The following is a 12165-nucleotide window of genomic DNA, read 5'->3' as shown; positions in this document are numbered from 1 at the left end:
AGAACAAGAATAAAAATAAATACTTCAAAATCATCTGTGAATGAAAAAAAAAAATCATCTGTGATCTACCCAATGAAACAAGCAGTGAAATGACATGGGAAGAAAACCCAACATCCATGAGCCAAGAAAATAAATGAGAAGGAAGGATACCTTGACAGGGAAGCAAAAACATGCATATGTAGAACTGTAACTAAACTAAAACAGTAGAAAATAACTATATTTTATTAATTCTAAAATAAAAATAAAGCATAAACTATGAACTATTGTAATACTATTTTTCTCTGGAAGTATAAAGAAATTCAAGAGTAGAGTTGCATGAATATCTCAGCTCATCATAAATGGTTAAGCTGGATTTAAAGCTCTTAATATAATAACACAGTATGCATACTTATCCCATCAAAATGAAACATAAACTCATATGCAGGTGGTGTTAACTTACAACTTAAAGCATTTAAAATACCTACCTTTAAAAGAAATGATGCTCCATCCACTTCTGCTTTGCCCAAGAGCTGACAAGTCAGGTCAAAATACTGCAATGGTTGAACATCACACAATTTTACTAATGTTGAAGAAGGTGAAATATGAGTAGATGCCCAAACACGTAAAGCTTCTACCATTTTCTGGTCCTCAGCAGTGAAGTTAAAATACTTGCTTGAAGTACGAGGTATGACAGGAGCTCCCAAAGTCCCCTCAAATGTCAAAGATGCAAAGCCAGAGCTGGTGATACCTTGAGTTTCATTTTTATATACTTGGATCTAAGAAAGTTGGGCAGAGCAGAAAACAAAACAGCTTACCTATGCAGAACCCAAGAACTGAAGAAATTTGAGAGATTATAAATTCTGCCAGCATAGTTGAGAGGATATAATTATTTAATATGTTCATTTAATTAATATACAAAATGATAAAATCAACCGGCTGTATCAAGATCCACAAGCACCATACAAACCATAAAACACTATGTAATATTTATTGGTCTTTTTTAAAGATCTAGGTGATCCACTCCCTGACCCTATCAGGTTTGCACTTTTACATTTGTTACTTTTCTTACTAAGGTATAATTTACAAAAGGAAAAAAGATGCTAAGTGACCATTACTTATGACTGTTACAAGGAAAACTAGAACACTTAAAGTACAAGACTTCAACTTGACTAAGATGCAGTGAGGCTATGATTTCAATGCAGTGAGGCTATGATTTCAGCAGACTGAGAGCCAAGATCATCAACAAAGACTCTGGCTTTCCAATTCTGAAGCTCAGCTAGTGGATTCATGTGTATGTCCATTTACCATGGTTGTATCTTCTTCACAAAGAAACCTTTTTGTCCTTATGAGATGCATCCCTTTTTAATCTCCTGTAATACTGTGATATTAAAATAGTGTTTTCATTTTCTTTATGCTATTGTTTGCTTGGTATAACTTTTCTACAGTTTTACTCACAACTTGTTTGTGTCTTCATTTCTTGTAGGGAGTGATATTTGTTTTAGCTTTTTTTTATTCAGTCTACTTATCCCATACAAAAGAGCTGTTTAGTCCATTTACATAAAAGTTATTGATATGGTTATATTTTACTATCTTATTTGTTTTCCTTTTGTGTCTCCGTTTTTGCTTTTTAAAAATTTTGCTTTTCTATTTTTCCTTTTGTCTTATTTTGAACTTATTAGTATTCTGTTTACTTCCTCTGAGCTATGAAAGAATCCTTATCTCAAAGTCTACTTGGAATCAATATAGTTCTACTACATAATCCCTACTTTCCATATCACATTCCCCACATGTCCATATCTGTTTTACACTTTCTACCGAAAGTGTAATAACCTCTAAAGGTACTAACCTTTCAATAGTATGATTCCATTTAACTATACTAACCATCCTTTGAGCTATCGTTCATATTCTTTTACATATTTTATAAACTCCATCTTCCTAAATGTTTTTCTTTTTCTTTTAAGCAGCCATTTATCTTTTAGTGAAATTATGGGAAGAACTACAAAACAGTATCTTTTACCATTTACTCACCATTTCCTTTTTTTGTTTGTTTTTAATCATTTCCTAACCATGAAGTTTCTGGTTAGTAGCATTCTTTTTTGTCCTGAATACCATCCTTTAGCATTTACTTGTAGTGAAGACACTGGCCATGGATTCTCTCATTTTTGAAAAACATTTTCTCTGGATACAAAATTCCAGGTGAATAAATTATCTATCACCACTCTAAATTTATCATTGTTTTGTTCCTCTCAAGATGGCTGGTATTACGGTTTCCTATATGGAATGTCTTATTTCTCTGCCAGCCCATATGAGGATCTTTTTTTCAGATCTTTTTCAGTGGTTTCACAGTGATTTGGTTAAGTGTTTTTCTTTGTGGTGCCATGCATGGGGTGCACTGAGTTTCTAAAATCTCTAGGTCCATGTTTTCTATCAAATTTGGAAAAATTCTGGTTGTTTCTATTTATTTCTATAAAGACTTTTGTTTCCCATTCACATGGAATTCTTGTGCATCTCAAATGACATGTTTCACCATTTAACATTATTTCACAGGTCCCTAAGGCTCTGTCAATCTTTTATTTATCCTTATTCTTCAGAGCAGATAAATTCTATTGATCTATCTTCAAGTAAACATGATATAGCTAATCTATGTAGTCTATCCAGTAAATTTTCCATTAATAAATAAAATTAATATTAACATATATATTCACTAAAAACCATGTATTAGACTATTTATAAGCAGCATAATATCCTCATACTTACTGAATGTCCCAGATTATATAAATTCTGATGCATTCACACAATGGAATACCACTTACCAATGAAAATGAACAAAGTGAAACTATATGCAGTAATATGGTTGAATCACACAAGCATAAGCCAGACATTAGAAAACAAAACCTAGAGTCTATTCTCTTTAGAACAAATAGAACTGAGATGTATATTCTACTTCAATTAATAGCAAGAACAACTAAAAACATTAGTAGGGAAGAGTATACTGTCTGAAAAAAGTGTGTGTAGGAAATAAGTTATTTTTTGAAGTTGGAATAAACCTGAAATATAGTGCTACAATGACAATACTTCTATTTCCTTTTTAACTTTTCACAAATATTCTCTACTGTTCTCCTATTCTCGGGGAAAGGCATAGAGATTAAGAAAGGTAATTCCCACCAAAGCCAAGAATAGAACACTTCCAGAATATTTTGCTCGCTTATGAGCATCGCACTGACCATGAGAGACACGATAAACTGAAGCATTACAAAAAAAAAAAAAAAAGACAACCAAGATAATAAAAGAGCTTCATGGAAACCCATGTAACAAGAGGAAAAGATGAAGGGATTAAAATGCTTAAAACCTAAAGGCCTGAAAATATTAAAGTAATTTCTTTTTAAATTACATACTATTTAATAGCTCTACCTTCATATTAAAGGTTTCCTTACATATAATTGTTTGACAGCTAGCATAATTTTAAAAGTACCAAAATATCTGTTCATGCTTTAATACATTTTTCATAAAAGAAGATGAACTTACTGATTTTATACTTCTCAATGCTTTCACTGTACTTGAATTAATACAACAAACAGGGAAAATAGAACTTCTCAATTGTTTATATACATACATTATATATGTATGTGTGTATGTGTGTATATGTATATGTTTGGTTTTTTTTTTTTAACCCAGCTCTACATGGAAAACCTCTAAAAGTATCAATCTATACTCAGAAGTGAGAAGACAATGCAACTAGTCTTAATCTTGGCATCTAACACATTTTTGGTAGAAGGAGGGCAGGAAATTTGTCCAAATGAAAAGGCTTCCTAATATTAATTATTTGAAGTCTGGTATTATTTACATTTCTTCTTATCTCTTGAAATGCTTGATGTCATGTTCTACCACAGTAACCACATAATTAGTGCTAACTAGTATTAGTGAAAAATAGAGTTCTCTTCAAACAGATAAGTTCTAGATAGTATGAACTATACCTTCAGCCTGTGAAAGCGAACAATATCTCCATTTTTATAAATTATTGGAAGGGCTTCATAATTTCCACTAAAGAGCATGCAGGTTAGCTTTACATTTGTCTGGTCCACAATTGTTACAACCGAGCAATAATCTGGAAAACACAAAAATATTTTACCGTTTAGTATTTCAAACCATTTGACAAAATAAGAATATAGTTGAATTCAAGACACCAAACAAATTCTTATCCCTCCTTTTAATTAAGCTTTGAACAGGATCAAAACAGAGACAATTTCTTGGCTCTTAAAATGCCCTGCCAAATTATTCTGCAAGAGTGTTTCACAGAAATTAATTTTAGAAAGTTTAGTAAAACAAAAATAAAAGTCCTAATTAACATAAATTGTCTGGGGAGGTAGTAACTTTATTATTTCAAAGTTTAGAAATCATGAAGCAGATAAGCATGTTCAAATAAAAATAACTGATAAAATAAACATAATTAAAATTAGGGTGAAAAGAAAAGACTAGGAGATATTTGAAGCAAATGTACTAAAGACTCAATGTACTGCATAAAGATCCTATGAAAACTGCTTATGAGACCCAGGACTTCACAGTAACTATGTAATTCAAAGTAATCAATAATTCATAGAAAATTATATTAACAACAAACTCAAAAGAAAAAAATGAGAATTTGCTAATTTCTTATAGAAGATTACACATTAGAAAAAGAAACACACTTTAGCTGGCAAAAAAATTTAATAGTTGGGCTGCTATGAAAATGAAAATTTCAAATACTAGTGGTAGTAAAAACTCTGATAGATGCTGCTTTTTGATATGCATGTTCCAGAAAGTTGCACACTGAGAAAATGTGTTCACTTCTAGTACTCCCTAGTACCCTAGTACTTATAGTACCGAGACAGAAAAGCCTAAACCCACAACAGTGAAGGAAGAGAGGAGAGGAGAGTGAAGGAGCAGGAGAGAAGATAGCAACATGTTTCAAGAAGGGAAAATAAAGAGTTAGGAATAAAATTAACAGAGGAGACAACCCAGAAGACAGTATAAAGTGGTTACACTGAAGATGGGAGTCACTGAGATTAAGGGTGGCAGTGAAAAGTAGAGCCAAAATCAAGGTTGATTAAAGGTTTACAAACAGAACAACTGTTGCAATAACCACCCATCATGATCTGTATTGCCCAGGAAAATGGTTTCAGGTTGGGAGGCAGAGTATTTAAACCTACCACTTCCATGAATACAGGCTGTTTTCCAAGAATATTTCACTGAATAACGGAAGTGCTAAGGCTTCCGGTGTGGGTGTTACCACCCAGAATGAATCCCTCCTCATTAACACATTAGGGAGCCCAGAGCCAGTTGGGCAGCTCTTTCCACCCACCCAACAGTGACAATGTCAGTTAACATGCCCTATCTCTATCAAATTTCCCATTCAAGGAGAAAATCAAAACAGAAAAGCAATCATGAAAAAGAACAAAGCTGGAGGTATCACAGTCACAGACGTCAAGATGTATTACAAAGCTGTAGTAATCAAAACAGTATGGAAAAACAAAGTACTTACATAAAAAGCAAACAAGACAAATGTTTATAACCTAAAATAAACCATACCTAGTTTTAAATATAAAGATGATAAACAATTACCAGATACAGAGCAAAATTAGAAGGAAGGAGGGAAGAAAGGTAGGAAGGAAAAAAGGACTGGTGGACAATGGAAAGAGGGGAAGAGTGGAGAAGAGAGCAGGAGTGAAGGGACAGGGAAAAGGAATAGGAGGGAAAGGGAGGAAGAAGGGCAAGGAGAGAGTTAAGGAAGGAGGGAGGAAAAGAAATCTGATTCTATGAGGAAAGGGAAACAACTAAGAGAATATTAAAAAAAAACAACCTTAAAAATAAAACCTTGATAAGCATCTTCAAAAAGTAAAATATATTACATTCTCATTCTTAATACATCAGCAGAATCTACTGGATCCAAATTTATATTCTGAAGTTTTTTTTCAGTAGCTCTCTTTGTGAGGAATATTGTTTCATGACATTTTTTTCTCTTAGCAGTCTTATAAAATATCAAAGGTCAATTTTATTTATCTTTTTAAAATATTTTATTTATTCATGAAAGACCAGAGAGAGAGAGAGAGAGAGAGAGAGAGAAAGGCAGAGACACAGGCAGAGGGAAAAGCAGGCTCCATGCAGGAAGCCCGATGTGGGACTCAATCCCGGGTCTCTAGGATCACACTTTGGGCTGAAGACGGAGCTTAACCGCTGACCCACCCGGGCTGCCCAATTTTACTTATTTTTAATAGAATCAAACACACAGCCTTTTTTTTCCCCAGTTATCATATGGCTTTCTTGTACCCTTCTATAAATCTAAGATGAATTATGGGATCTTAATCATCTGTATTCCTGTATCTTGAAATATTTTGCTATTTCATTACCCTAGTAATTATTTTGTCATTATTCCTATCTATGTTGTAAAGGACTAAATTGATTTTTAAAATGGAAAAATGAGACCTTGCTTAGAAGACAGATACAAGAGTAAAATGAAGCTTCACTAGTGCACTGGATTGCTCAAGTATTGTAAAAAGAAGATAAAGAACTTTGGAGACACTATCTTCGAGTTTCTTCTTTAGCTTTATGTAAACACTGTTAAGAATTAAGAACTGAGAAGTTTTTGCAGATAGTCACTGAGAAAAATTGAAAGAGCAGTCCCTTCACCCTGATTAGATGAAATCAAAAGCTAAATGCAAAGACAGCCACACTTTAGATTCTATTGAAAATTCTACTGAAATCTGTTCAAAGTACAAATAAATGCTTTGAATAAAACACAAATGCTCTGAAGGTTTTCAGTTTCATAAAATTTCATGACAAACAAAACACAGGGCAAATAAATTACTAGTCTATCAAAATCCGATTCAGGTATGCATCGTCAAACTTGACTTTTTCACATTTTTGTTTCTTGATAGCTTCTGCAAAATTACATATTGCAGATTCATTTGTAATAGAATGTGCAAACTTACACATCATATTTGTACTGGAGAACTATTTACTACTTATATTCATAATGTTATTTTAAGTTTTAGTAATCCTTTATTATTCTTCTCACTTTATATGGCTCGAAATGAGCCACTCTTATAAATTGGGGCTACAACACAAAAACAAAACTGCAAATTTAGCAGACATAAATAATAATAGCTAAATTTAAATCTTAGCTAAGGTGAAGTGACACAGTTGAGTCCTGTAGCACATATATAATATTAAAGAATAAGTGAAAAAAAATCACACTGGGATTTTGGCTTTAAAAAAAAAAGGTTTAATCTGAATTTCAAAATATTGAAAACTATTTTGTTTTTCCTAAGAAAAGTGTCAGCTTTCCAAAAAATGACTCAATGGACAGCAAAGGATGCCAGGGGACACTGAAAATAGTCCTACTATCTACAGGGCCTTTACTAGCTTTTGCAGTGCCTTTCTATAAATTAGAAAAAAGGTGCCCCTTTTTCAAATAGGAATATTGACAACCTGAAGAGCTTTCCAGAGGAACTTCACTGAGTCCAAGAGAGTAGCAGTCATGGCTGCACACATACATGCATCTACATTCTGGCCTTTTCATATAAACCATCAGTAAGAGGGACATACGTGCTACTTGCAATGTACACATTCCTTCCTGGGCCCTTCCACTCCCTCCCCCACAGAAGTATCTGTGTCAGGTTCAGAGTTAGGACGGTTAGGGTCTTTGTCAGGTTCAGAGTTGAAGCAAGAATGGATCACCGAGAGACAACAGTAACCTCAGGGGATGGCTAAAGATACACATAGCAGGTATGTATCTGCCAAGTGGTTCAGTATGTGCTCAGAACTGAGTCGGTAAATGGGATGGCTCCATGTGCTGGTACAGATTTATGCAGAAGAGGGCACTCCCCAGCTGCTTCGGGATGTGACTGCAAGGCCTGAAATCTACACATTTGTATGTTTTCATGTAAGTGACTCTATGTAGATGAAAATGGCATATCCTTAGATGGAGCATATTTGCACACCACATATGTGAGCTATCATATGCTAGTAAGTCATTGTTCCTTACTCTTTTTCTCTTGACTTATATTTTCTCCTTTGAAAGCATTATCCATGACTTCTATCAAGTTTAAACCAAACAGACCCACCTGTGTTCAAATCCTTTTGTATAATAAGATTTTATTAACAAAGAAAGAAGGAAACAAAAATTCAGATTCAGGAAAACAAGTGGCATTAAAAAGAAACAAAACAAAAGAAAAAACAAAAAAACTGTCCAGGGGCACCTGGGTGCATCCAACTCTTGATTTCTGCACAGGTCATGGGGTTATGAGATCAGGCCCCATGTCAGGATCCTCCCTGCTCAGTGGGGAGTCTGCTTGGCATTCTCTCCCTCTGCTCCTCTCCCCCTGCTCATGCATGTGCATGCTCTAAAATAAATAAATAAAATCTTAAAAAAAATCTTGTCTAATAATTCACTCTCAATAACAAAAACAAGTAACAATCTAAATGAAATATTAAGTAGCTTTCAGGTTCTTTCAACTAATATGATTCATGACCAGAAACTAAGCTACTCATTTTAACAAATACTAACAAGGTAAACTGCTAAATGTTTTACTGCTTCAAGGAAGTGAAATGTCTTACCAAATAAACAGTCCATCAAAAATGACTACATAAAATAATAAATATACTTACTTTCCCCATGCCTCATTTTTAACTCATTCCCAAATGGAGGAAAAATAACTTGTGAAATTACAAACAACTTCATATTTTAACAATGAAGTTACAAAGCTAAAAGATAATAGTCCATTTTCTTGATAGCTAACACCAGTAGGAAAATTAGGAAGAGTAGAAAGAGCTTTCATAAATCAGTATTTTTACCTTACCTACCTAAATAGTACATTTAGGTGCTAATGTAATATAAAAATAAATATAAATTACTTTAAATACATTTTAAAATATATATTTAAACTTGATTAAAGTCTTGACTTTAATGCTTTAATAAAACTTCATATGTAAACTGCTGACAAAGCATTTAGACTAACTCCTCATGTAATCTCATACAAATCTGGAAAAGATAACAAATGATAAATTAAGTCCTATATTCTGCAATCTTGAGTAATTCACCTAATTTCATCAGCATGATTAAGTGTAAATTGCCTTGGAGTTTTACTGTAAGGGAAAGCTGGTAATTCATCTAATCAAAGAAGCATGCATGTATAAATTATACAATCCACAAAAAATTCCTTCACAAACGTTGTTTCACCTCCTTTTTTTATCTATTACAGCACTGTCTATAAACCAATCAGCATTTCAATAAATTTCCATTTGTATAAAAGTTTATTACTGAAACACCCAACTAAAGTTATGAAGGCAACTCACTGAATCAAGGCAATATTATCTTACTAATTTTATAAGAAAACTTTACTACATATAGTAGCATTCCTTTTATTATGCTGGTGTAAAATTAGGTAAATTTCTCCTCATGTTTTAATCATATTGAAAAAAGTAATGAGGGATGCCTGGATGGTTCAGTGGTTAAGCATCTGCCTTCAGTGCAGAGTGTGATCCTGGGGTCCGGGATCAAGTCCTGCATTGGGCTCCTTGAGGGGAGCCTGCTTCTCCCTCTGCCTATGTCTCTCATGAATGAATAAATAAAATCTTTTTTTAAAAAAAGAAAAAAAGTAATGAAAGGCAGGAAAGAAAGCATAAATATTATGCTAGAGATGTATACATGAACATATATATTAGTATATATACAGATTAAACACAAATTAGAAAGGTGCATGCGTGGCTCGGTCAGTTAAATGTCCAACTTGTGATTTTGGCTCCAGTCATGTATGATCTCATGGGTCATGAGATCGAGCCCTGTGTCTAGCTCCACATTCCGAGGGAAGTCTGCTTAAGATCTCTCTCTCTGTCACTCCCCTCACTCATACTTGCATTCTAAAATAAATAAATCTTAAAAAAAAAAAACAAAAAAAAAAACAAAACACAGGACAGGTATGAAGGCTAATATTCTGTGACTTCATAAATGTTATTCTGGAATTCTGTCTGGATTTAACATTTTACTCCACATACTAAGCAATCACAGTAGATGGTATTCCTAGATTTAAGGATTTATACTAAGCAATGATCTCTATCTTCAGAGAATTTGTATTGAAAGTAAGAAAGACAAAACAATTAGAATAATTTGTTAAATAACTATAAAAGTATATTGATATTCAGCAATAAACATGAACACATGCTATACCATGACTATACATTTTGATACATGCTACATGAATAAACCTCAAAATCATTATGTTAAAGTGAAATAAGCCAGAAGCAAAAAGACCATGTTATATGACACTATGTGAAGTGTCCAAAAGGGTATAGAGCCAGAAAGCAAAGTAGTATGAATATTGCATATACATGCAACATATTCCTGCAACTCTTAAAAAATACTAAAATGATAAACTAAAAAGCCTGAGATTAACAATAAGACTGTATTATATGAAAAATTAAAATTGAGATAAAGAATCTTATCAACCCATTATCTCCAAAAAGCTCATGTGGAGATTGTAGCAAATACTCTGCCTAATGATTAAAAATTGGACTACATCTGAATAGGCCTCCTCTTAACAAAGGAGAACTATCACAGGGTCACATACGGGAAGAAGAAAATTCATCTCAGGCTCTCTGTTAAGTGTTGCTCCATAGATCTTTATATACAGGTATGACTTTTACATCACATGATTTAATAAACGATTTTCAAATAAGTGAGTTAACAACAAAAAGATTATTTCACACTACATACAAAACAAAATTCCAGGTAGTATATACAATATGTTTTTAAAAATATAAAAGAATTTTAAGAAAATACAGACTAATATTTTTCAGATCTTGTAATGAATGGGTAAACCTTTCCAAACAAAATTATGACTCCAAAGGTATGTTAAACATTTGTATTTCAAAAACCATCAGCACTAAAATGCTAGAAAAGCATCTAAACACTTATGACAAAAAAGAGATTATCATTAATATATGAGAAGCTTCCAGAAATAGCTGAAAAAAGTCAACCAAACTGATAAAGAGAATATATTTTGATTTTCTAAATCAGTAATGTGTAAAGTGGAGGAAAAGCAGTCCACTGAAAGAGAGGACCTTAAAAATGCAAATGGAAATCAAAGCAATTTGTAACCTGAAAGTAATTTTTGTGAACCTAAATATTAGAATACATTTGACCTGAGAAGTAATGTAGCAAGCCATTCCATTGATAGCTGCTTAAAACATTTTATCTGTAATAATTCTGAGTACATCATCTTTCAAAGACCAACTGCTAACTATATTACAGTTCTATCATATAAACTTACTGATTACATACATATTAGAAAATCAGTTTTACCATATATAGAAACTATAAATTAAATATAAAAAATACTTTAAAATTATGGTCTAGAATATAAACAAAGTGTACACCACAAAGTATCAGAAGTCTTTAATAATGATCTCTGAAAAAGACTGCTTCAAGAGCATAAAATTATGCATCAATATCCTGCAGACATTTCATTGCTTAAAATTATACCTAAGTCAACTTCTCCAGCAGTTAGCTTTTGAAATTAAAAAGTTCACATTTTCATTATAAAAATCTCAACTTTTGTTGCAATTCCAAAGTCTGGAATGTTAGCCTCTTCTTCCTCATCTATCAAAATCCAATTTATCCTCAAAAGTTTAGCTCAAATGCAGTATCTCTTAGAAGTCCTTCCCCTGTTAGCATTAATCTCTCCATTCTCACTCCCAAAGCACTCTGCTTGTTTCTGTAGTTATAGTATACAACTGTGCCTTAGCTAGTTGATTAAATGTAGGTCTTCCTCATCTCCCTCATGATAAACTCTCTGAGAGTCTATCACTTTATCACCATCGACAACTACTAAAGTCCAGTACAATGCCATACGAGACTAGCAACGAAATTTTTTAATTGAATGAATAAAAGCACATAAGTTTTAAGAAAGAATGAGGAAACAGTACCGATTTTTATGATCCATTAAAGTAATTGAAATTATAAACTAATGAAACCTAAGGGTAATCTCTAAATTAGCAGGTAAATAATTTCTTAGAGGAAAAGGTCATAAAATACACAGTCAATCCTAGGATATGGATAGAAAGCCAGATGGAGATCTCAGGCATCATCACAGTCATTCCTGAATGTAAGCAACCAAAGTAATACAAAGGTTCAGTGACGGGAAGGATGATCTT

At 33.0% G+C, this 12165-nt stretch overlaps 1 protein-coding gene across 5 annotated transcripts in view; it reads right to left on the bottom strand.

Annotated features, from left to right (window-relative positions):
* The window catches only part of POT1 (protection of telomeres 1), a 79740-nt gene that overhangs the window by 32830 nt on the left and 34745 nt on the right, over positions 1-12165 (bottom strand). For all 5 annotated transcript variants that reach the window (XM_025471531.3, XM_025471530.3, XM_025471532.3 and 2 more), the window contains 2 exons: positions 3954-4084; positions 465-755 (listed from right to left, as the gene is read on the bottom strand). In XM_025471531.3, the coding sequence (XP_025327316.1) occupies positions 465-755; positions 3954-4084 (422 nt within the window). The remainder of the gene's footprint in view (positions 1-464; positions 756-3953; positions 4085-12165) is intronic.

The sequence above is a fragment of the Canis lupus genome, chromosome 14 (assembly GCF_003254725.2).
Source record: "Canis lupus dingo isolate Sandy chromosome 14, ASM325472v2, whole genome shotgun sequence".
NCBI lineage: Eukaryota > Metazoa > Chordata > Mammalia > Carnivora > Canidae > Canis > Canis lupus.
Note: the sequence above shows the minus strand (reverse complement) of the source record. Positions and strands in the feature narration are given on the sequence as shown.